General features: G+C 55.3%; 1 protein-coding gene across 1 annotated transcript in view; it reads left to right on the top strand.

Moving 5' to 3' along the window:
- Positions 1-4,899: 4,899 nt before the first annotated feature.
- Positions 4,900-26,642, top strand: part of clstn3 (calsyntenin 3) — an 86,710-nt gene continuing 64,967 nt past the window's right edge. Inside the window, exons 1-2 of the mRNA XM_063036863.1 lie at positions 4,900-5,179; positions 7,454-7,576. Of these exons, the coding sequence (XP_062892933.1) occupies positions 5,116-5,179; positions 7,454-7,576 (187 nt within the window). The 5' untranslated portion in view covers positions 4,900-5,115. The remainder of the gene's footprint in view (positions 5,180-7,453; positions 7,577-26,642) is intronic.

Genomic DNA, 26,642 nt, shown 5'->3' with positions numbered 1-26,642 from the left:
GGTGTGAAGGAACCTGAAACAGGAGTGACAAGGTTTGGGGTGGTTATACCAGCAAAAGAAATTGGAATCAGTAGAAGAACATCTAATAAGTTAGGGGTGTTTACAGTGGAGATGCTGGCAGTGTTGGTTGCGTTACAATGGGTGCAGAAAGCCAGACAAGTCAAAGCATTCATATGCTCAGATTCATCCTCAGTTCTAGCAAGTTTAAGGTCTTTTCACACAAACAGTTGGCGAGATGTACTTTATCAAGTCCTTCAGTTAGTTGCAAGAATTGCAAATCAGGGAGGCCACGTAAAATTTCTATGGGTTCCAGCATATGTAGGGGTGAAGGGGAATGAGGGGGTGATAAGTTGGCAAAGAGGGTGTTAAAGAAAGAAAATATAGAAATGCTCATTAGTACCAGTAAAGCAGAGGTTAAGTGTGTAATCTGGGAAAAAAATCAACCAAATGTGGCAAGAAACGTGGGACAGGGAGGGGACAGGGAGGCATTTATATCAAATACAAACAAGTTTTGCGGGTACTAGGGTAGGTAATGGAAACAGAAGAGAGGACTAGGTTAATGCTGGGGCACTGTGCATTAAACAAAACATTGAAAATGACAGGGAAACACCAGACAGGATTGTGTGAGGAATGTCAGGAAGAGGAGTCAGTAGAACATGTAGTTCTGAGTTGCAGGAAGTATGGGATACAGAGAGAGATGATGAGAATTAATCTAAGGGAACTGGGAGTGCAGGAATTCACATTAAAAGGGTTGCTGGGCATGGGTGAGACAGCACAGGTCAGGGTATTTTTAGCTTTCTTAAGGGGTACAGAGGTCTTTTTTTATAGGATATGGCAGATAAGCAGGAATAGGGTACTAGGATGGCCAAAGATGGGAGGATAAAGTGTAGGTTAGGGTATGTGTGTGTGTGTGTGTGTGTGTGTGTGAAGGGATTTAGACTGTTACACACTCCAGAGCAAAAGGTGGCGCTAATGCACCATTAAGCTGGGTGCCAACCGCCATAAAACAAGACGGAGAAGAAGTAGTTATTGAAATATCAAATACACAATAGGTGCCCGAAAAGGGCCAGTGACATCATGAAGGATCCCACCCGCCCTGCTCACGGACTGTTTGTCCCTCTCCCATCCATGCAGCATCCATACCAGGGCCCACCAGACTGAAAAACAGTAACTTTCCTCAAGCAGTGAGTCTGATCAACACCTCCACCCACCAACCCCCCCCCCTCTACACCCCCCTCATTTCCTGTCAGAGTCACCTTAAGTACAGACACTCCTGTGCCTAGCGTCACTTTATGGACATGCAGTCAATCTCTGTAAATAAGCTATCTTACATTTTTATATTTATTGTGTTTTTTAACTATTATTATTTCTGTTTTTTCTGGTACTGCCTTGGATCTGGAGTAACAATTACTTCGCTCTCCACTAAACTGTGCAAGAAATTGCATTAAAAAATCTTGAACTTAGTGTCTATAGGAGTAAGAGACCAGGGGTGCAGACCGTGCTCTCCCCACCATGAAACACATCTATTCGGGACACGTACAAAGACAGGTGTGTAAAAAGGGCCCATTTGCACACTTAGATGACGGCGTAATGTAAAGATTTTTACTCCTCATGTGTATGAAGTAATAAAGTCAATTCAATTCAGTCTACAAGCAGCATCCATCATCAAGGACCCCACCATCCAGTCCCTGCTCTCTTCTCACTGCTGCCATCGGGAAGGAGGTACAGGAGCCTCAGGTCCCACCCCACGAGGTTCAGGAACAGTTGTTACCCCTGAGCCATCGTGGACGGAACATCAGGCCCCTGAGCCATCGTGAATAGATTCTGCAACACCGGAGTGGCCACTGCTGCTATGAGGACACGCAGTTCTCTTTTATTGTCATTTAGTAATGCATGCATTAAGAAATCATACAATTTGTTCCTCCAGAATGATATCAGAGAAACACAAGACCAACCAAGACTAAAAAAACTGACAAAAACCACATAATTATAACATATAGTTACAACAGTGCAAGCAATACCGTAATTTGATAAAAGAACAGACCATGGGCATGGTAAAAAGTCTCAAAGTCTCTTGAAAGTCCCATCATCTCACGCAGACGGTAGAATGAAGAGAAACTCTCTCCCTGCCATGAGCTTCCAGTGCCGCAAACTTGCCGATACAGCATCCTGGAAGCACCCGACCACAGTCCGACTCCGAATCCATCCGAAAACTTCGAGCCTCCGACCAGCCCTCTGACATCGAGCACCGAGCACCATTTCTGCCGAGCGCTTCGACCCCGGCCCCAGCAACAGGCAATAGGCAAAGCCGAGGATCTGGGGCCTTCCCCTCCGGAGATTCTCGATCGCACAGTAGCTGCGGCAGCGAAGCGGGCATTTCAGAAGTTTCTCCAGATGTTCCTCCGTGCTCCTCATGGCTGTCCCCATCAAATCAGGATTGTGCACGGCCCCTATTTAACAAATACGATATCGATTCAGAGCGGCCGCGCGCGTTGCATCATGCTGCCATCTTCTCCTCCTCCAGACCACGTCTCTCTTTGGGGGCTTTGCTGTTGTTGGTAAGGTGGGTGGTGGGAATGTGGCTTTATGCTGGAGTAGGTAGGGGGAGGGAGAGAAGTAATGATGTTTGTGTGGGGGGGGGGCTTACGTTTTTTTCCTGTCATTCGTTCTTTGGGGTTTTTTCTTCTGTCTCGAGGACGTCAGTGGAGAGTGAGAGTTTCAGGCTGTATGTTGTAAACACTCCCTGACTCTGGATGGAGCCGTTGAACTATTGAACAGTGAATTCGCTTTCAACCCCTGGACTCTGCAACTCCTCGTCTTGGTACTACTTACTTGTTTGCACAGTTTGACTTCTTTTATTTTGACATTGATTGTCAGTCCTTGTAATTTCTCATTTCTCTGCTCTACTGCGAATGCCTGCAAGAAAACGAATCTCAGGGTGGTATACGGTGGCATGGACAACCCTTGCTAATAAATTTACTTTGAACCTCGAACTTTGAACTTTCGCAGAATCCCTTCCGGTACCTTCCCCACTAACAACGTGCGGCTCACCGGCCTGTCGTTTCCCCAGCTTGTTGTTGCAGCCTCTGTTCGATACAGGCACAGCATTAGCTGCCCCCCACACCCCCCCACCCCATCTTCTGATAAACCACCCCCTGGTGAAGGATGATGCAAATGTCTCGGCTTTGATCTCGGGAATTTCTCTCTCCCACGATACCCGAGATGTCACTAAGCCGGGCCCTGGGGAGCGAGCCACCATTCTGTGCTCCTTTCCGTCAAGTTCAAAGTTCAAAGTATATTTACTGTGTCGTCAAAGTACCTACTGTGTCACCGTGTCACTACCCAGGATTCATCTTTTGCAGGCATTCACAGTAAAGCACACTACAATCAGTCAGTCCGTGGCCTCCCCTACTGTTGCAATGAGGCCACACTCAGGTTGGAGGAGCAACATCTGTCCGGGTAGCATCCAAACAGTTGGCATGAACATCGATTTCTCAAGCTTCTGGTAATTGCGCCCACCCCCTTCACCATTCCCCATTCCCTTTTCCCTCTTTCATCTTATCTCCTTACCTGCCCATCACTGCCTCAGGTGCTCCTACCCCTTCCCTTTCTCCCATGGTCTTCTACCCTCTATCAGATTCCCCCTTCTCCAACCCTTTATCTCTTTCATCAAACTTCCCAGTTCTTTACTTCACCTCCTCCCCCTCTCCCAGTTTCACCTATCACCTGGATAACAGGGCGCAAATCTCTGTCTCACAGTTCCAGCGAGGCAGGAGTTTGATCGCAAACCCCCAGTTCTGTGCATGTGTTTGTGGGTGGGAGGGGTGCTCTGTGTATCTCTGTGTCTCTGTCTGACACTGTTTATATCTGTGTGTGTGCGTGTGAGATAATGACCCACTGCTAATTATCCCTGGTGTGAAGGGGTGTGATTGAATCCACAGGATGGAAACAGGAAATTGGGGAGAACAGGGAAAATCAGTTGTTGGTGGGGGTGGGGGTTTCACCAGGAGCTGACATGAGCTCAAAGGGCCGTACAGTTTCCCTCTGCATATAAGGCAATAAGAGCTGTGGGATGAGGCATGGTGTAGGGGGATAAGATAATCCTGGGGAATTTGCCCAAGGGCTTGCTTTCTCTCTCTCTCTCCCATCTTCTCTCTCTCTCTCTCTCTCTCTCTTTCTTTCTCTCTCTCTCCCTCCCTCTCCCTTTCTCTCTCTCCCCCACTTTCTTTCTCTCTCTCTCTCCCTCCCTCTCTCTCCCCCACTCTCTCTCTCTCTCTTTCTCTCTCCGTCTATCTGTATCCCTCTCTCCCCCCCGCTTTTCCCTGCCTCCCCACTCTCTCTCTCCCTGCACTTCTCACTCTTCTCTCTCTTCCCTTCCCTCTCTCCCTACTCCTCTCCCTCCCCCACACCCCAACTCTATCTGTCTCTCCTTCCTTCCCTCAGCCTACTTACCTCTTTACCTCCCTTCTTGTATCTCTCTCTCCCTCATCCATCTCTCTATCTATCCACCTATCAATCAGTCTATCTGTCGGTCTATCTATCAATCTATCTCTCTATCACTCTCTATCTATCTATCCCTCTATCTGTCTGTTAGTCTCTGTCTATATCTGCCTACCTATCTGTCTGTATATCTATCTATCTGTCTGTATGTCTGTCTATCTATCTGTATATCTATTATCTCTCTATCTAATCACTCCATCCCTCCCTGCTCTGCCACTAATAGGGAGGCTGCCCCTTTAAATTCCATTCCGCGGCCCCAGGGGAGGCGGGCCCCTCCCCACACCCTCGCCACCGATTGGCCGAGCCGGCCGCCGCTCAGCGGCGGGGGTCGACAGCCGGCATTGTGACGTCATTTTGCCGCACAGCTCTGCTCGTTTGCATGTTTAAAGGGGCCGGCGGCGCGCTGCAACGGCGGGGAAGAGGGGAGACGGCGGACACATATAGACCCTCACCCGGGAGACCGGCTGCTTCTGCAGAGGCCGGGAGGCGATAAGATAACGCGTGAAGCACCCCACAGGAGTCAATGCAATCGGGCAGAGGGCGCAGCCTCAGCCGGCAGTGACAGAAACGAGATTTAATCTGCATTGAGGAGAGAAAAATAACCCCAGCGAGAGGATGAGGTTGCACATCTGGGCAGCGGTCGCCTGCTCGCTGGTGGCGGCGGCTGTCTGCACCAAAGGTGGGTCCGAGCAGGCCAGGCCGACTAGGGGAAGACGCAGGGAGTTCGGGGGTGGGGGCGGCGGTTTTGGGCAAGTGGAGGTGTGGTGGTGGGGAGCGGGTGTAGGGGAAGGCTGCTAGGCCAGGCTGCAGGAGGAGAGGGGACGCAGGGCTGCGCAGATGCTGAAGGGAGGGAGGCAGCGTTGGAGAGGATGGTTTCTCCAGACGGGGGAGGGATGGAGGTCTCTCCAGATGTGGGGGAGAGATGGATGTCTCTGCAGATGTGGGGGAGGGATGGTCCATTCAGAATTGGGAGGGAGGGGATGAGGTCTCTCCAGAGGTGGGGGAGGGATGGTCCATTCAGAATTGGAAGGGAGGGGGATGATGTCTCTGCAGATGTGGGGGAGGGAGGGGCAGATATCTCTCCAGATGTAGGATGGAGAGAGGGATGGATGTGGGAGGTAAGATGGTTCTTCCAGATGTGGGAAGGTCCATGCAGAACTGGGAGGGAGGGGTTGTCCATCCAGCCAGATGTGGAATGGAGACCTCTCTAGATGAGGGAAGGAAGATCCATTCAGTTGTGGGGTGATGGATAGTCCCTGGATGTGGGAGAGATATGAGGGAGAGAGGAGCGGTCCATCCAGATTTGGAGGGGGGGGGTGGAGGTCTCTCCAGATGTGTGATAGTGGTTTCTCCAGATGTGGAAGCGAGGGGGCCGTTCCACCCGGATGAGGGGTGGCCTCTCCAGCTGCAGCAGGAAGGATATGTTCGATTTAGCCTGGGGAAGGAGAGGATGGAGATCTCTCCAGATGCGGGAAGGAGGGTGAGAGTTCTTTCCAGATGTGGGAGAAGTGTGGTTAATCTGGAAAGAGGGATGGAGGCCTCTCTGTTCAGGGGAGGGGTGGTCCTCCCCGATGTGGGAGAGAGGGATAGAGATCTGTCCAGATGTGGGAGGGAAGAATAGTGGGAGATAAAAGCAGGACTCTGCAAGTATGGCAGAGAAGGTTGGGAGTGTCTCTGGGTGTGTGTGAGAGAGACGGTGTGGGGGGGGGTCTCCCCATCTGTGGGTGAGGGAGGTGTACTTCAGTAATGTATCTCCTCCTGTCCTGGTTCCTCCCTCCCTCACCCCCTCCTCCTCTCCCTCCCTCACCCCTCCTCCTCTCCCTCCCTCATCCCCTTCTCCTCTCCCTCCCTCACCCTCACCTCCTCTCCCTCCCTCATCCTCACCTCCTCTCCCTCCCTCACCCCCTCCTTCTCTCCCTCCCTGTCACCAACGGCACATTCACTCTACCCTCTAACCTCGTCCTTCAATTATCGACCCTCATTCCCCTTCCTCTTTCTCTGTCTTACCTTCCTTTCCCATTCTCCATCTCCCTCTTCTCCGAATCACCTTTCTCCCCTCCCTCGCTCTACTAACATTCCTCTCCCTCACTCCCCTTCATGCTCACTTGCTCTCTATCTCCCCTTCACTATCCTCTCCTCTTCGTTCCTGCCTGTGCCCTCACCCTCCCTCTCTCCAACTTCCCCCTCTCCCCTCCCACTCCCACTCTCACACTGCCTCATGTCTTCCTCCCCTTCCTCTCTCCCCTTCTCCTTCTCACTTTCTCCCCCTCCCTCGTCCCTCTGCCCACTCTCCAACTCTCACACTCCACTCTCTGTCTCCTTCCTCTTTCTCCCATCCCCTCCCTCTTCCCTTCCTCATCCCCTCCCTCTTCCTCATCCTCTTCCTTTCCTCATCCCCTCCCTCTTCCCTTCCTCATCCCCTCCCTCTTCCTCATCCTCTTCCCTTCCTCATCCCCTCCCTCTTCCCTTCCTCATCCCCTCCCTCTTCCTCATCCCCTCCCTCTTCCTCATCCCCTCCCTCTTCCCTTCCTCATCCCCTCCCTCTTCCCTTCCTCATCCCCTCCCTCTTCCCTTCCTCATCCCCTTCCTCATCCCCTTCCTCATCCCCTTCCTCATCCCCTCCCTCATCCCCTCCCTCTTCCCTCCCTCTTCCCTCCCTCTTCCCTCCCTCAACCCCTCCCTCTTCCTCATCCCCTTCCTCTTCCCTTCCCCTCCCTGTTCCCATCCCCTCCCTCCTCTTCTCTGTCCCCCCTTCTTCCCTCACTGCCTCTCCCCCTCACTCTGTCCTCCCCCTCCCTGCACTCTGCTTCCCTCTCTCCATTCTCTTTTCTCCCTCCTTCCTTCTTCACCCTTTCCCTCTCCACCCTCCTTCCCCACTCCCCCTTCCCTCTCTCCCCTCCCCCCTGCTCCCCCCCTCCTGCTCTGCTGCCTGCCCCTGCCCCTACACCCCCAGCCAACAAGCACAAGCCATGGATCGAGGCCGAGTACCAGGGGATCGTGATGGAGAACGATAAGACAGTGCTTCTCAACCCCCCACTCTTCGCCATCGACAAGGACGCCCCGCTCCGCTACGCAGGTGAGTGGGTGGTCCCGGTGGAGAGGGATTCACTCCAGTGTCACCCTCTGAGGGTTGGTAGGACACCTGGGACTGACGGAAGTGTCTGTTGGGGGGTGGGGTTAACTGGTGTCAGTGTGGAGTGCAGGACTGGGTCATCCTGCATCCTACTTTGTCGGGGGGTTTGTGAGGGTCAACAATTGGCGACCGGAGTGGATCCATAAGAAAATGGACTGGATCAGAGAGAATCCGGACCGGATCAGTGAGAAACTGGACCGGATCACTGAGAAACTGGACTAGATCAGTGAGAAACTGGACCGGATCAGGAAGAAACACGAGACAATCTGCAGATGCTGCAAATCCAAAGCAACACGCACAAAATGCTGGAGGAACTCAGCAGGTCAGGCAGCATCTGTGGTAAGGAGTAAACAGTCGACGTTTCAGGCCAAGACCATTCAGCAGGACGCTGATTTAGGCCCAAAATGTTGACTGCCCTCATTTCCCGGATGCTGCCTGGCCTGCTGACTTCGTCCAGCATTTTGTGTGTGCAGGTCAGTGAGAAACAGGGCCAGGTGAGAGAGAATCCGGGCTGGCTTATAGTCGCTCTGGACCAGAATAGGGTGATACCAGACCAAACCATGGTGATACCGGACCAAACCATGGTGATACCGGACTGGAACATGGAGATACCAGACCGGATCACGGTGATACTGGACCGGTTCACGGTGATACTGGACCGGATCATGGTGATACTGGACTGGATCATGAAGATACCAGACTAGATCATGGTGATACCAGACTGGATCACGGTGATACTGCACTGGTTCATGGTGATATCAGACTAAACCACGGTGATACTGGACTGGATCATGAAGATACCTGACTAGATCATGGTGATAACGGACTGGTTCATGGTGATATCAGACTTTGACGTGGACCCGCCGGACAGCACAATGAGCACAGTGGACTGGGGTCATGGATTTACATGACTGGATTATGGAGAAATTAGACTTGATTATGCAGATACCGGACTGGATCATGAACTCACCGGACCGGACCATGGGGCAATCAGATCTGATTATACAGATACTGGACTGGATCATGAACTCACCGGACCGGACCATGGGGCAATCAGATCTGATTATACAGATACCGGACTGGATCAGGGACTCACTGGACCGGACCATGGGGCAATCTGATCTGATTATACAGATACCGGACTGGATCAGAGACTCACCGGACCGGACCATGGGGCAATCAGATCTGATTATACAGATACCGGACTGGATCAGGGACTCACTGGACCGGATCATGGGACAATCAGATCTGATTATACAGATACCGGACTGGATCAGAGACTCACCGGACCGGATCATGGGGCAATCAGATCTGATTATACAGATACCGGACTGGATCGGAGACTCACCGGACCGGATCATGGGACAATCAGATCTGATTATACAGATACCGGACTGGATCAGAGACTCACCGGACCGGATCATGGGGCAATCAGATCTGATTATACAGATACCGGACTGGATCGGAGACTCACTGGACCGGACCATGGGGCAATCAGATCTGATTTTGCAGATTCCGGACTGGATCGTGGAGCTACCCAACTGGATCGTGGGCACAGTGGACTGGAACATGAAGATACTACACTGGGTAATGGAGATATGGAACTGTCTCATGGAGATGCCAGACTGGATTATAGAGATACTGGACCGGATCACGAACAAACTGGACTGGATTATGGAGACCAAGGACCGGATTGTGGAGACACCAGTCACAATCGAGCGAAAATCTGAAGGTGCTGGAATTCCAAAGCAACACACACAAAATGCTGGAGGAACTCAGCAGGTCAGGCAGCATCTGTGGGAAAAAGAGTACAGTCGACATTTCGGGCCGAGACCCTTCGGCAGGACTGGGGAAGAGAAGCATCACCATTTCCCGTCCCCTTTCCCCTCCCTCACCTTCCCTCCCTCTGGTGCTCCTCCCCCCTTTTCTTTCTTCAATTATCTTCTGTCTTCTCCCGTCAGGCTCCCCGAGCTCCAGCCCCTTATCGCCTTTCACCAATCAACGTCCCAGCTCCTTGCTTCATCCCTTCCCCTCCAGGTCTGCCCCATCACCTTGTGTCTCCCTCCCCCAAACTTTTAAATCCACTCCTCACAGACGAGAAAATCTGCAGATGCTGGAAATCTGAGTAAAGGCTGATTTATACTTGTGCGTAGTAGCCTACACAAGTAGGCTATGCTGTTGTGAGCATTTATATTTGTGCGTTGGTGTGTCTGCATCACTCTGCAATTCACCACCAAGACGCTAGCTGGTGGTGGGGTTTCTATGCCACTGTGTATGAAACTCAACACGAAGAAACTCAAACTTCAAACAATGGTGACTGAACCTGAAGGAGGGTGAATTTTCTGTGCTTGTCCGGCCACTGAGAGACATGGACGAGGAAATGCATTTCAAATATTTTCGGATGTCGGCAGGTAGATTTGACAATTTGGTTCATCGTCTCCAACCATTTATTTCACATCGGTGTACGCACAGTATACTCAGAGACTGGCAATCACCATTCGAGTTTTAGCTTCGGGTGGAAGTCAACAGGCTGTAGCAGCTAGCTACAGACTGGCGTCGTGCACAGGGTCCTCCATAATTTCGGAGGTCTGTGAAGCTTTATGGAAAGCATTGCAGCCAGAGTTCCTTCCCTGTCCTTCAGTCGCCCAACGGGAAGCTATTGCAGCGTAGGAGGGAATGCGATGCTACCAGGCGGACCAATCACAGTTGTTACGGTCTGCACCACTGCGGCATGTAGTTACATTTTGGGAGGGGTGTGCGTCAGGCTATGGCATAGGGTTCGGCATAGGGTACGTGGCTACGCCGTACCTACGGCGTTGATGTGACACACAAGTATAAATCGGCCTTATTGCACACAAGATGCTGGAGGAACTGCAGCCAGCAGCCATGGCAAAGGCACAGTCAACCCTTCGTGAGGACTGGAGTAGATTCAGAAGGTGTGGGGGGTGGGGTGGAGGGGAGAGAAACACCAGGCGACAGGTGAGACTTGGAGGGGCAGGGTGGTGAAGCAAAGAGCTGGGAAGTGGATTGGTTAAAGAGACGGAAGGCCGTGGAAGAAAGAAAAGAGGGGGAGGAGCAACGGGGGGGGGAGCAAGGTGAAAGGGAAAAGGGAATGGGGAATGGTGAAGGGGGTGGGGGCAATTACCAGAAGCTCGAGAAATGGATGTTCATGCCAACTGGTTGGATGCTACCCAGACAGATGTTGCTCCTCCAACCTGAGTGTGGCGTCATTGCAACAGTAGATGAGGCCATGGACTGACATGTCAGAATGGGAATGGGAAGCAGAGTTGAATTGGGTGGCCACTGGGAAATCCTGCTTTTTCTGGCAGAGGGAGCATAGGTGCTCAGTGAAGTGGTCTCCCAATTTTCATTGGGTCTCTGATATACAGGAGGCCACACCAGGAGCACCGGATACAGTAGATGGCCCCGACAGACTTACAGGTGAAGTGTCAGCTCACCTGGAAGGACTGTGTGGGGCCCTGAATGGTAGTGAGGGAGGAGGTGTAGGGGAAGTTGTGACTCTTGTTCCACTTGCAAGGGTAAATGCCAGGAGGAGATCAGTGGGGAGGGACGACTGGACAGGGAGTTGTGTCGGGAGTGATCCCTGTGGAAAGTGGGGGGGTTGTGGGGGAGGGAATGATTTACTTGGTGGTGGGATCACGCTGGAACTGGCAGAAGTGATGTAGAATTATGTGCTGTATACGAAAGCAGGTGGGGTGGTAGGTGAGGGAAAAGGAACTCTATCCCTGGTGTGGCGGCGGGAGGATGGGGTGAGGGCAGATGTGTGCGAAATGGAAGAGATGCGGGTGAGGGCAGCATTGATGGAGGAGGAAGGGAAACCCTTTTCTTTGAAGGAGGAAGACATCTCAGTAGTTCTGGAATGAAAAGCCTTACCCTGAGAGCAGATGCGGTGGAGACGGAGGAATTGAGAGAAGGGGATGGTGTTTTTATAAATAGCAGGGTGGGAAGACGTATAGTCCAGGTAGCTGTGAGATTCTGTGGGTTTGTTAAGCTGTCTCCAGAGACAGAGACAGAGAGAGATCGAGAAAATCTACTCCTTGGCTTTTTTTCCCCTCCAGTCCTGCTGAAGGGTCTCGACCTGAAATGTCGACTGTACTCTTTTCCATGGATGCTGCCTGGCCTGCTGAGTTCCTCCAGCATTTTGTGTGTGTTGTGGAGGTACCAGAGCGACCAAAGAGATACCGGACTGGATCATAACAACACTGGACTGGATCATGAACTCACCGGACTGAAACCAACACACTAGACTGGATCATGGAGATACCGGACTGGAACATGGAGCTACCGGACTGGATCATGGAGATACCGGACTAGAACACGGAGCTACCGGACTGGAACACGGAGCTACCGGACTGGATCATGGAGCAACCAGACTGGATCATGACAACAGTGGACTGGAACATGAACTCACCAGACTGAAACCAACACACTAGACTGGATCATGGAGATACCAGACTGGATCATGGAGATACCGGACTGGATCATGGAGATACTGGACTGGATCATGGAGATACCAGACTGGAACACAGAGCTACCGGACTGGATCATGACAACAGTGGACTGGAACATGAACTCACCAGACTGAAACCAACACACTAGACTGGATCATGGAGATACCGGACTGGAACACAGAACTACCGGACTGGATCATGACAATAGTGGACTGGAACATGAACTCACCAGACTGAAACCGACACACTTGACTGGTTCAAGGAGATACCGGAGTGGATGGGACTGGTACCGACCAGACAGGGACAGGGAGTGGCCAGAATGGACTCTGGACTGGACATGATCAGGAGGCAAATGAAATGGATTTGATTATTTTATGACTGTTTGGCAGGTAAGGGTATGGGACTGGAGCAACTGGACTGGATCAGGGTGTGATGGATTGGACTGGTACCCACACGGACCAGATTATGATGTGACGGATTGGACTGGTACACACCCGGACTGGATTATGATGTGATGCAATGGACTGGTACACACCCGGACTGGATTATGATGTGATGCAATGGACTGGTACACACCCGGACTGGATTATGATGTGATATGGATTGGACTGGTACACACCCGGACTGGATTATGATGTGATGGATGGGATTGGTACACACACGGACTGGATTATGATGTGATGGATGGGACTGGTACACACACGAACTGGATTATGATGTGATCGCTGGGACTGGTACACACCCGGACTGGATTAGGATGTGATGGATGGGACTGGTACACACCCGGACTGGATTATGATGTGATGGATGGGATTGGTACACACCCGGACTGGATTATGATGTGATGGATGGGACTGGTACACACCCGGACTGGATTATCATGTGATGGATGGGACTGGTACACACCCGGACTGGATTAGGATGTGATGGATGGGACTGGTACACACCTGGACTGGATTATGATGTGATGGATGGAATGGTACACACCTGGACTGGATTAGGATGTGATGGATGGGATTGGTACACACCCGGACTGGATTATGTGATGGATGGGACTGGTACACACCCGGACAGGATTATGATGTGATGAATTGGATGGGTACGCACCCGGACAGGATGATGATGTGATGGATGGGACTGGTATGCACCCGGACTGGATTATGATGTGACGGATTGGACTGGTACACACGCGGACTGGATTATCATGTGATGGATGGGACTGGTACACACACGGACTGGATTATGATGTGATGGATGGGACTGGTACACACCCGGACTGGATTCGGATGTGATGGATGGGACTGGTACACACCCGGACTGGATTAGGATGTGATGGATGGGACTGGTACACACCCGGACTGGATTATGATGTGATGGATGGGACTGGTACACACCCGGACTGGATTATGATGTGATGGATGGGACTGGTACACACCCGGACTGGATTATGATGTGACGGATGGAATGGTACACACCCGGACTGGATTAGGATGTGATGGATGGGACTGGAACGCACCCGGACAGGATGATGATGTGATGGATGGGACTCGTACACACCCGGACTGGATTAGGATGTGATGGATGGGACTGGTACACACCTGGACTGGATTGTGATGTGATGGATGGGACTGATACGCACCCGGACAGGATTATCATGTGATGGATGGGACTGGTACACACACGGACTGGATTATGATATGATCGCTGGGACTGGTACACACCCGGACTGGATTAGGATGTGATGGATGGGACTGGTACACACCCGGACTGGATTATCATGTGACGGATGGGACTGGTACACACCCGGACTGGATTAGGATGTGATGGATGGGACTGGTACACACCCGGACTGGATTAGGATGTGATGGATTGGACTGGTACACACACGGACTGGATTATGATGTGATCGCTGGGACTGGTGCACACCCGGACTGGATTAGGATGTGATGGATTGGACTGGTACACACCCAGACTGGATTATGATGTGATGGATGGGACTGGTACACACCCGGACTGGATTATGTGATGGATGGGACTGGTACACACCCGGACAGGATTATGATGTGATGAATTGGATGGGTACGCACCCGGACAGGATGATGATGTGATGGATGGGACTGGTATGCACCCGGACTGGATTATGATGTGACGGATTGGACTGGTACACACGCGGACTGGATTATCATGTGATGGATGGGACTGGTACACACACGGACTGGATTATGATGTGATGGATGGGACTGGTACACACCCGGACTGGATTCGGATGTGATGGATGGGACTGGTACACACCCGGACTGGATTAGGATGTGATGGATGGGACTGGTACACACCCGGACTGGATTCGGATGTGATGGATGGGACTGGTACACACCCGGACTGGATTATGATGTGATGGATGGGACTGGTACACACCCGGACTGGATTATGATGTGACGGATGGAATGGTACACACCCGGACTGGATTAGGATGTGATGGATGGGACTGGAACGCACCCGGACAGGATGATGATGTGATGGATGGGACTGGTACACACCCGGACTGGATTAGGATGTGATGGATGGGACTGGTACACACCTGGACTGGATTGTGATGTGATGGATGGGACTGATACGCACCCGGACAGGATTATCATGTGATGGATGGGACTGGTACACACACGGACTGGATTATGATATGATCGCTGGGACTGGTACACACCCGGACTGGATTAGGATGTGATGGATGGGACTGGTACACACCCGGACTGGATTATCATGTGACGGATGGGACTGGTACACACCCGGACTGGATTAGGATGTGATGGATGGGACTGGTACACACCCGGACTGGATTAGGATGTGATGGATTGGACTGGTACACACACGGACTGGATTATGATGTGATCGCTGGGACTGGTGCACACCCGGACTGGATTAGGATGTGATGGATTGGACTGGTACACACACGGACTGGATTATGATGTGATCGCTGGGACTGGTGCACACCCGGACTGGATTAGGATGTGATGGATGGGACTGGTACACACCCGGACTGGATTAGGATGTGATGGATGGGACTGGTACACACCCGGACTGGATTAGGATGTGATGGATGGGACTGGTGCACACCCGGACTGGATTATGATGTGATATGGATTGGACTGGTACACACCCGGACTGGATTATGATGTGATGGATGGGACTGGTACACACCCGGACTGGATTATGATGTGATGGATTGGATGGGTACACAGCCGGACTGGATTATGATGTGATGGATTGGATGGGTACGCACCCGGACTGGATTATGATGTGAATGGATTGGATGGGTACGCACCCGGACAGGATGATGATGTGATGGATGGGACTAGAACGCACCCGGACTGGATTGTGAATTGGCGGTTTGTATGGTTCCCGCTGGATCGGGTCAGGGTTTGACAGATCAAATTCAGATTAATGTATTGAAACGTACAGTGCCAAGTCATGTCAGGAAGTGAATGGTCCTGTACCCTGGTGAGAGAGTCTAAGACCAAAGGAGACAGCCTCAGAATAAGGGTCCCTTTTAGAAAGGATATGAGGAGGAATTTCTTCAGCAAGAGAGAAGTGAATCTTTGGAATTCTTTGTCACAGCGGCTGTGGAGGCCAATTCTTTATATATACTTAATGCAGAGTTTGATAGATTCTTGACTGGTGGAGGGATACAGGGAGAAGGCAGGAGACTGCGGTTCAGAGGAAAATTGGATCAGGTGTTATGAAATGGTGAGACAGACTCGATGGGCCAAATGGCTTAACTTTGCTGCTGTATCGTATGGTCTGATGATATATTGAACTGTGTCACTTGCGTGCACAGCCAACACAACCTGGGGATGTGCTGACCCTGGGGGTGTGTGACTGGATGGTGTGGGGGGTGTGGGGATGTGCTGGGGAAGGGGGTGTGAGACGGGATGGTGTGGGGATGTGCTGACCCTGGGGGTGTGTGACAAGATGGTGTGGGGGGTGTGGGGATGTGCTGACCCTGGGGGTTTGAGACGGGATGGAGTGGGGGTGTGGGGATGTGCTGGGGAAGGGGGTGTGTGACGGGATGGTGTTGGGGGTGTGGGGATGTGCTGGGGAAGGGGGTGTTTGACGGGATGATGTGGGGGTTGTGGGGATGTGCTGACCCTGGGGGTTTGAGACGGGATGGTGTGGGGATGTGCTGACCCTTGGGGTGTGAGACGGGACGGTGTGGGGGGTGTGGGGATGTGCTGATCCTGGGGTGTGTGACAGGATGGTGTGGGGGGTGTGGGGATCTGCTGACCCTGGGTGTGTGTGACGGGATGGTGTGGGGGGTGTGGGGATCTGCTGACCCTGGGTGTGTGTGACGGGATGGTGTGGGGGGTGTGGGGATGTGCTGACCCTGGGGGTGTGTGACGGGACGGTGTGGGGGGTGTGGGGATGTGCTGGGGAAGTGGGTGTGTGACGGGATGGTGTGGGGGGTGTGGGGATGTGCTGACCCTGGGGGTGTGAGACGGGACGGTGTGGGGGGTGTGGGGATGTGCTGATCCTGGGGTGTGTGACGGAATGGTGTGGGGGGTGTGGGGATGTGCTGACACTGGGGGTGTGTGACGGGATGGTGGGGGTGTGGGGATGTGCTGACCTTGGGGGTGTGTGACGGGATGGTGTGGGGGGCGTGGGGATGGTGTGGGGGGTGTGGGGATGTGCTGGGGAAGGGGGTGTGTGATGGGATGGTGTGGGGGGTGTGGGGATGTGCTGACCCTGGGGGTGTGTGACGGGACGGTGTGGGGGGTGTGGGGATGTGCTGGGGAAGTGGGTGTGTGACGGGATGGTGTGGGGGGTGTGGGGATGTGCTGACCCTGGGGGTGTGAGACGGGACGGTGTGGGGGGTGTGGGGATGTGCTGATCCTGGGGGTGTGTGACGGGATGGTGTGGGGGGTGTGGGGATGTGCTGACCCTGGGGGTGTGTGACGGGACGGTGTGGGGGGTGTGGGGATGTGCTGGGGAAGTGGGTGTGTGACGGGATGGTGTGGGGGGTGTGGGGATGTGCTGACCCTGGGGGTGTGAGACGGGACGGTGTGGGGGGTGTGGGGATGTGCTGATCCTGGGGTGTGTGACGGAATGGTGTGGGGGGTGTGGGGATGTGCTGACACTGGGGGTGTGTGACGGGATGGTGGGGGTGTGGGGATGTGCTGACCTTGGGGGTGTGTGACGGGATGGTGTGGGGGGCGTGGGGATGGTGTGGGGGGTGTGGGGATGTGCTGGGGAAGGGGGTGTGTGATGGGATGGTGTGGGGGGTGTGGGGATGTGCTGACCCTGGGGGTGTGTGACGGGACGGTGTGGGGGGTGTGGGGATGTGCTGGGGAAGTGGGTGTGTGACGGGATGGTGTGGGGGGTGTGGGGATGTGCTGACCCTGGGGGTGTGAGACGGGACGGTGTGGGGGGTGTGGGGATGTGCTGATCCTGGGGGTGTGTGACGGGATGGTGTGGGGGGTGTGGGGATGTGCTGACCCTGGGGGTGTGTGACGGGACGGTGTGGGGGGTGTGGGGATGTGCTGGGGAAGTGGGTGTGTGACGGGATGGTGTGGGGGGTGTGGGGATGTGCTGACCCTGGGGGTGTGAGACGGGACGGTGTGGGGGGTGTGGGGATGTGCTGATCCTGGGGTGTGTGACGGAATGGTGTGGGGGGTGTGGGGATGTGCTGACACTGGGGGTGTGTGACGGGATGGTGGGGGTGTGGGGATGTGCTGACCTTGGGGGTGTGTGACGGGATGGTGTGGGGGGCGTGGGGATGGTGTGGGGGGTGTGGGGATGTGCTGGGGAAGGGGGTGTGTGATGGGATGGTGTGGGGGGGGGTGGGAATGTGCTGACCCTGGGGGTCTGTGATGGGATGGTGTGGGGGGTGTGGGGATGTGTTGACCCTGGGGGTGTGAGACGGGACGGTGTGGTGGATTTGGGGATGTGCTGACCCTGGGCATGTGTGACGGGATGGTATGGGGGGGTGTGGGGATGTGCTGACCCTGGGGGTGTGTGACGTGATGGTGTGGGGGGTGTGGGGATGTGATGACCCTAGGGGGGGTGTGACGGGATGGCATGGGGGGTGTGGGGATGTGCTGACCCTGAGGGTGTGAGACGGGATGGTGTGGGGATGTGCTGACCCTGGGGGTATGTGACGGGATGGTGTAGGGGGTGTGGGGATGTGCTGACCCTGGGGGTGTGTGACGGGATGGTGTGGGGGGTGTGGGGATGTGCTGACCCTGGGGGTGTGTGACGGGATGGTGTGAGGGGTGTGGGGATGTGCTGGGGAAGGGGGTGTGAGACGGGATGGTGTTGGGGGTGTGGGTATGTGCTGGGGAAGGGGGTGTGAGACGGGACGGTGTGGGGGGTGTGGGGATGTGCTAACCCTGGGGGTGTGTGACGGGATGGTGTGGGGGGTGTGGGGATGTGCTGACCCTGGGAGTGTGAGACAGGATGGTGTGGGGGGTGTGGGGATGTGCTGACCCTGGGGATGTGTGACGGGATGGTGTGGGGGGTGTGGGGATGTGCTGACGCTGGGGATGTGTGACGGGATGGTGTGGGGGGTGTGGGGATGTGCTGGGGAAGGGGGTGTCTGACGGGATGGTGTGGGGGGTGTGGGGATGTGCTGGGGAAGGGGATGTGTGACGGGATGGTGTGGGGGTGGTGTGGGGATGTGCTGACCCTGGGGGTGTGAGACGGGATGGTGTGGGGGGTGTGGGGATGTGCTGACACTGGGGATGTGTGACGGGATAGTGTGGGGGGAGTGGGGATGTGCTGACCCTGGGGGTGTGTGACGGGATAGTGTGGGGGGAGTGGGGATGTGCTGACCCTGGGGGTGTGTGACGGGATAGTGTGGGGGGAGTGGGGATGTGCTGACCCTGGGGGTGTGTGACGGGAAGGTGTGAGGGGTGTGGGGATGTGCTGGGGAAGGGCGTGTGTGACGGGATGGTGTGGGGGGTGTGGTGATGTGCTGACCCTGGGGGTGTGTAATGGGATGGTGTAGGGGGTGTGGGGCTGTGCTGACCCTAGGGGTGTGAGACGGGATGGTGTGGGGATGTGCTGACCCTGGGGGTGTGAGACGGGACGGTGTGGGGGTTGTGGGGATGTGCTGACCCTGGGGGTGTGTGACGGGATGGTGTGGGGGGTGTGGGGATGTGCTGACCCTGGGATGTGTGACGGGATGGTGTGGGGGGTGTGGGGATGTGCTGACCCTGGGGATGTGTGACGGAATGGTGTGGGGGGTGTGGGGATGGGCTGATACTGGGGGTGTGTGATGGGATGGTGTGGGGGGTGTGGGGATGTGCTGGGGAAGGGCGTGTGTGATGGGATGGTGTGGGGGGTGTGGGAATGTGCTGACCCTGGGGGTGTGAGACGGGATGGTGTGGGTAGTGTGGGGCTGTGCTGACCCTGGGGGTGTGTGATGGGATAGTGTGGGGGGTGTGGGGATGTGCTGACCTGGGGGTGTGAGACGGGATGGTGTGGGGGGTGTGGGGATGTGCTGACCCTGGGGATGTGTGACGGGATGGTGTGGGGGGTGTGGGGATGTGCTGACCCTGGGGTTGTGTGACGGGATGGTGTGGGGGTGTGGGGATGTGCTGGGGAAGGGGGTGTGTGACGGGATGGTGTTGGGGGTGTGGGGATGTGCTGGGGAAGGGGGTGTTTGACGGGATGATGTGGGGGTTGTGGGGATGTGCTGACCCTGGGGGTTTGAGACGGGATGGTGTGGGGATGTGCTGACCCTTGGGGTGTGAGACGGGACGGTGTGGGGGGTGTGGGGATGTGCTGATCCTGGGGTGAGTGACGGGATGGTGTGGGGGGTGTGGGGATCTGCTGACCCTGGGGGTGTGTGACAGGATGGTGTGGGGGGTGTGGGGATGTGCTGACCCTGGGATGTGTGACGGGATGGTGTGGGGGGTGTGGGGATGTGCTGACCCTGGGGATGTGTGACGGAATGGTGTGGGGGGTGTGGGGATGGGCTGATACTGGGGGTGTGTGACGGGATGGTGTGGGGGGTGTGGGGATGTGCTGGGGAAGGGGGTGTGTGACGGGATGGTGTGGGGGGTGTGTGGATGTGCTGGGGAAGGTGGTGTGTGACGGGATGGTGTGGGGGGTGTGGGGATGTGCTGACCCTGGGGTTTGAGACGGGATGGTGTGGGGATGTGCTGACCCTTGGGGTGTGAGACGGGACGGTGTGGGGGGTGTGGGGATGTGCTGATCCTGGGGTGTGTGACGGGATGGTGTGGGGGGTGTGGGGATCTGCTGACCCTGGGTTTGTGTGACGGGATGGTGTGGGGGGTGTGGGGATGTGCTGACCCTGGGGGTGTGTGACGGGACGGTGTGGGGGGTGTGGGGATATGCTGACCCTGGGGGTGTGAGACGGGACGGTGTGAGGGGTGTGGGGATGTGCTGACCCTGGGGATGTGTGACGGGATGGTGTGGGGGGTGTGGAGATGTGCTGGGGAAGTGGGTGTGTGACGGGATGGTGTGGGGGGTGTGGGGATGTGCTGACCCTGGGGGTTTGAGACGGGATGGTGTGGGGATGTGCTGACCCTTGGGGTGTGAGACGGGACGGTGTGGGGGGTGTGGGGATGTGCTGATCCTGGGGTGTGTGACGGAATGGTGTGGGGGGTGTGGGGATGTGCTGACACTGGGGGTGTGTGACGGGATGGTGGGGGTGTGGGGATGTGCTGACCTTGGGGGTGTGTGACGGGATGGTGTGGGGGGCGTGGGGCTGTGCTGGGGAAGGGGGTGTGTGACGGGATGGTGTGGGGGGTGTGGGGATGCGCTGGGGAAGGAGGTGTGTGACGGGATGGTGTGGGGGGGGTGTGGGAATGTGCTGACCCTGGGGGTCTGTGATGGGATGGTGGGGGGGGTGTGGGGATGTGTTGACCCTGGGGGTGTGAGACGAGACGGTGTGGTGGATTTGGGGATGTGCTGACCCTGAGCGTGTGTGACGGGATGGTATGGGGGGGTGTGGGGATGTGCTGACCCTGGGGGTGTGTGATGTGATGGTGTGGGGGGTGTGGGGATGTGATGACCCTGGGGGGTGTGTGACGGGATGGCATGGGGGGTGCGGGGATGTGCTGACCCTAAGGGTGTGAGACGGGATAGTGTGGGGATGTGCTGATCCTGGGGGTGTGTGACGGGATGGTGTGGGGGGTGTGGGGATGTGCTTTGGAAGGGGGTGTGTGACGTGATGGTGTGGGGGGTGTGGGGATGTGCTGACCCTGGGGGTGTGACGGGATGGCATGGGGGGTGTGGGGATGTGCTGTCCCTGAGGGTGTGAGACGGGATGATGTGGGGATGTGCTGACCCTGGGGGTGTGTGACGGGATGGTGTGGGGGGTGTGGGGATGTGCTTTGGAAGGGGGTGTGTGACAGGATGGTGTGGGGGGTGTGGGGATGTGCTGACCCTGGGGGTGTGTGACGGGATGGTGTGGGGGGTGTGGGGATGTGCTTTGGAAGGGGGTGTGTGACAGGATGGTGTGGGGGGTGTGGGGATGTGCTGACCCTGGGGGTGTGTGACAGGATCGTGTGGGGGGTGTGGGGATGTGCTGACCCTGGGGGTGTGTGACGGGATGGTGTGGGGATGTGCTGACCCTGGGGCTGTGAGACGGGACGGTGTGGGGGGTGTGGGGATGTGCTGACCCTGGGGGTGTGTGATTGGATGGTGTGGGGGGTGTGGGAAGTGCTGACCCTGGGGGTGTGAGACGGGATGGTGTGGGGATGTGCTGACCCTGGGGCTGTGAGACGGGACGGTGTGGAGGGTGTGGGGATGTGCTGACCCTGGGGGTGTGAGACGGGACGCTGTGGGGGGTGTGGGGATGTGCTGACCCTGGGGGTGTGTGACAGGATGGTGCGGGGGGTGTGGGGATGTGCTGGTGAAGGGGCACCCTCCAAGGGTCACCTCACCCACACGCTCTCGCAGCAGCCTAGCACACCCACAAGGCTCAGCACAGCAACCCTGACACAACAGGCCACAAGGAAACGAGACCCTTTCCTCCCTCCTTCCCACACAGACAGTCTTCCCAACTCCAGCCTCCAGACTCCAGGCCTTGGTCTTCAGGCCGTTGGGAAATCTGAGCTTCGACAGCTTGGCGAAGCAGAGTTAGAAATCAAACCTCAGCCAGCAAACTGAGCAGCTTGTTAAACAGGGGAAGTACACTGCCAGAATGTGCATTGCCTGAAGCTGCTGTGTACTAGGGATTAAATCTGATGTTGCCTTGGACCTTGACGCTGGTCAAAGTGGGGGGGTCACGGATCGGACCAGTACTCACCCGGACTGGATTCAGGTCAACGGATTGGACTGATCCCCACCCGGACTGGATTCAGGTCTGACGGATCGGACTGATGCCCACCCAGACTGCATTCAGGTCTGACGGATCGGACTGATCCCCACCCAGACTGCATTCAGGTCTGACGGATTGGACTGATCTCCACCCGGACTGGATTGAGGTCTGACGGATCGGACTGACCCCACCCGGAATGGATTCAGGTCTGACGGATCGGACTGACCCAACCCGGACTGGATTCAGGACTGATCCCCACCCGGACTGGATTCAGGTCTGACGGATGGGACTGATCCCCACCCGGACTGGATTCAGGTCTGACGGGTTGGACTGATCCCCACCTGGACTGGATTCAGGTCTGACGGATCAGATTGACCCCACCCGGACTAGATTCAGGTCTGACGCATCGGACTGATCCCCACCCGGACTGGATTCAGGTCTGACAGATTGGGCTGACCCCACCCGGACTGGATTCAGGTCTGACGGATCGGACTGACCCAACCCGGACTGGATTCAGGACTGACCCCACCCGGACTGGATTCAGGTCTGACGGATGGGACTGATCCCCACCCGGACTGGATTCAGGTCTGACGGGTTGGACTGATCCCCACCTGGACAGGATTCAGGTCTGACGGATCAGATTGACCCCACCCGGACTAGATTCAGGTCTGACGCATCGGACTGATCCCCACCCGGACTGGATTCAGGTCTGACAGATTGGGCTGACCCCACCCGGACTGGATTCAGGTCTGACGGATCGGACTGATCCCCACCCGGACTGGATTGAGGTCTGACGGATCGGACTCATTCCCACCCGGACTAGATTCAGGTCTGACAGATTGGGCTGACCCCACCCGGACTATATTCAGGTCTGACGGATCGGACTGATCCCCACCCGGACTGGATTCAGGTCTGACGGATCGGACTGATCCCCACCCGGACTGGATTGAGGTCTGACGGATGGGACTGATTCCCACCCGGACTGGATTCAGGTCTGACGGATTGAGCTGACCCCACCCGGACTATATTCAGGTCTGACGGATCGGACTGATCCGCACCCGGACTGGATTCAGGTCTGACGGATCGGACTGATCCGCACCTGGACTGGATTCAGGTCTGACGGATCGGACTGATCCCCACCTGGACTGGATTCAGGTCTGACGGATCGGACTGATTCCCACCTGGACTGGATTCAGGTCTGACGGATTGGGCTGACCCCACCCGGACTGGATTCAGGTCTGACGGATCGGACTGATCCCCACCCGGACTGGATTGAGGTCTGACGGATCGGACTGATTCCCACCCGGACTGGATTCAGGTCTGACGGATTGGGCTGACCCCACCCGGACTATATTCAGGTCTGACGGATCGGACTGATCCCCACCCGGACTGGATTCAGGTCTGATGGATCGGACTGATCCCCACCTGGACTGGATTCAGGTCTGACGGATTGGACTGATTCCCACCCGGACTGGATTCAGGTCTGACGGATTGGGCTGACCCCACCCGGACTGGATTGAGGTCTGACGGATTGGGCTGACCCCACCCGGACTGGATTGAGGTCTGACGGATCGGACTGATCCCCACCCGGACTGGATTCAGGTCTGACGGATCGGACTGATTCCCACCCGGACTGGATTCAGGTCTGACAGATTGGGCTGACCCCACCCGGACTATATTCAGATCTAACGGATCGGACTGATCCCCACCCGGACTGGATTCAGGTCTGACGGATTGGGCTGACCCCACCCGGACTGGATTCAGGTCTGACGGATCGGACTGATCCCCACCCGGACTGGATTCAGGTCTGACGGATCGGACTGATCCCCACCCGGACTGGATTCAGGTCTGACGGATCGGACTGATCCCCACCTGGACTGGATTCAGGTCTGACGGATCGGACTGATTCCCACCCGGACTGGATTCAGGTCTGACAGATTGGGCTGACCCCACCCGGACTATATTCAGGTCTGACGGATCGGACTGATCCCCACCCGGACTGGATTCAGGTCTGACGGATCGGACTGATCCCCACCCGGACTGGATTCAGGTCTGACAGATTGGGCTGACCCCACCCGGACTGGATTCAGGTCTGATGGATTGGGCTGACCCCACCCGGACTGGATTCAGGTCTGACGGATCGGACTGATCCCCACCCGGACTGGATTCAGGTCTGACGGATCGGACTGATCCCCACCCGGACTGGATTCAGGTCTGACGGATCGGACTGATCCCCACCTGGACTGGATTCAGGTCTGACGGATCGGACTGATCCCCACCCGGACTGGATTCAGGTCTGACAGATTGGGCTGACCCCACCCGGATTGGATTCAGGTCTGATGGATCAGACTGATCCCCACCCGGACTGGATTCAGGTCTGACGGATTGGTCTGACCCCACCCGGACTGGATTCAGGTCTGACGGATTGGGCTGACCCCACCCGGACTGGATTCAGGTCTGACGGATCAGACTGATCCCCACCCAGACTGCATTCAGGTCTGACGGATCAGACTGGTGCCCAGCTGGACTGGACTCTGGACACTGAATGAGGAGGTGAGTTTCCTCAGCCTGTGGCAGCTGAAACAGGACTGTACTCCAGTGGGAGCAGCTCTGTTGTCTGGTGTCACACTGTCGTCCAGCTCCACCAGAGCTGAACGAAAAGGTGGATGCGTGGGTCTGTAACTTTGCAGATGATGCAAACATCAGTGGCATTGTTTGTGTATAAGCGTCGAAGATCGCCGAAGGACACAATGGGATATCGACCTGTGTCAGATATGGCCAGAGAGATGGCAGAAAGAGTTTAATCCAGGCCAAAGTGAGATGAGGCACTCTGGGAGGTGAAATGTAAACGTACAGGAGCCGGTTAATGACAGGACTGTCCACAGCAGTGAGGTACAGAGGGATCTTGGGGTGCACCGGTCGATAGAGTGGTGAAGGAGGGATGTGATACAGCCTGGCCTGCTGAGTTTCTCCAGTGCTTTGTGTGTGTTGCATATGATCCAGCTGCCTTTACTAGTTGGGTAACCGAGTTCAAGAGTGGGAATGTTACGATGCAGCTCTGTTAGACTCTGGTTAGGCTGCGTCTGGAGAATCGCCGACAGTCCTTGTCGTCCCATTAGATTCAAGATTGAAGATTGATTAATGTTACTTCCTGTGCACAAAATTCAAAATAACGAGGGCATGAAATAACAGGATAAAGAGTCTTTAAAGTCAGATCATCGGTTGTGTTGAACACTAGGGTTAGAACGAGTGGTTATCCCCTTTTGTTCAACAGCCTGATGGTTGAGGGGTAGTAACTGTTCCTGAACCTGGTGGTGTGAGTCCTGAGACTCCTGTACCTTCTACCTGATGGCAACAGTGAGAAAAGAGCACGGCCTGGGGGGTGAGGATCTCTGATGATGGATGCTGCTTTTCTACGGCAACGTTTCCTGTAGATGTGCTCAATGGTTGGGAGGGGTTTACCTGGGATGTACTGGGCCCAATCCACTACCTTTTGTAGGATTTTCTGCTCAACGTCATTGGTGTTCAAGTACCAGGGCGTAACGCAGCCAGTCAGCACACTTTCCACCACACAGCTACAGGAGTTTGCCAAGGGTTTCGATGACATGACGGACCTCCACACACTCCTGAGGAAGGAGAGACTCTGTCGTGCTTTCTTCGCAATAATAGGTCCTCTGAGATGGTGTCCCAGGAATTTTAAGTTACTGACCCGCTCCACCTCTGATCCCCCGGTGATTACTGTCTCCTGGACCTCAGGCTTCCCTCTGCTGAAGTCTACAGTCAGTCCCTTGGTCTCCTTACAAGGAGGATGCAATAATTATTACAGAAAAAAACCCTTAGAAGATGAAGAACACCATAATAATAATAATGACTTTCAAACACACAATAAATATAAATACCTAAAATAGCTTATTTACATTGGGGATGATTGGCCGTTTGGAAGCTTGGTTGATTGCTGAGCTGGAGAAATGTCCAAAAAGCTCATTTACGATCGATAGATTGTTTGTGTGTCCATGAAGTGTCCCCAGGCTCAACGTAAGGCGACTGAGGGGAAACAATAAAGTAGCGGTGGGGTTGGTGGCTGGAGGTGTTGATCAGACTTTTCTGCTTGGGGAAAGTGACTGTTTTTGAGTCTGGTGGTCCTGGTGTGGATGCTTTGTGGTTAGGAGTGGGACAGGCAGTCCGTGAGCAGGGTAGGTGTGTTCGTGATGTTACTGGCCCTTTCCCGGCACCTTTCTTCATACAGATTTCTGTA

This window comes from Mobula hypostoma, chromosome 31 (genome assembly GCF_963921235.1).
Source record: "Mobula hypostoma chromosome 31, sMobHyp1.1, whole genome shotgun sequence".
Classification (NCBI taxonomy): domain Eukaryota; kingdom Metazoa; phylum Chordata; class Chondrichthyes; order Myliobatiformes; family Myliobatidae; genus Mobula; species Mobula hypostoma.
This window is presented reverse-complemented; position numbering and strand designations above follow the sequence as displayed.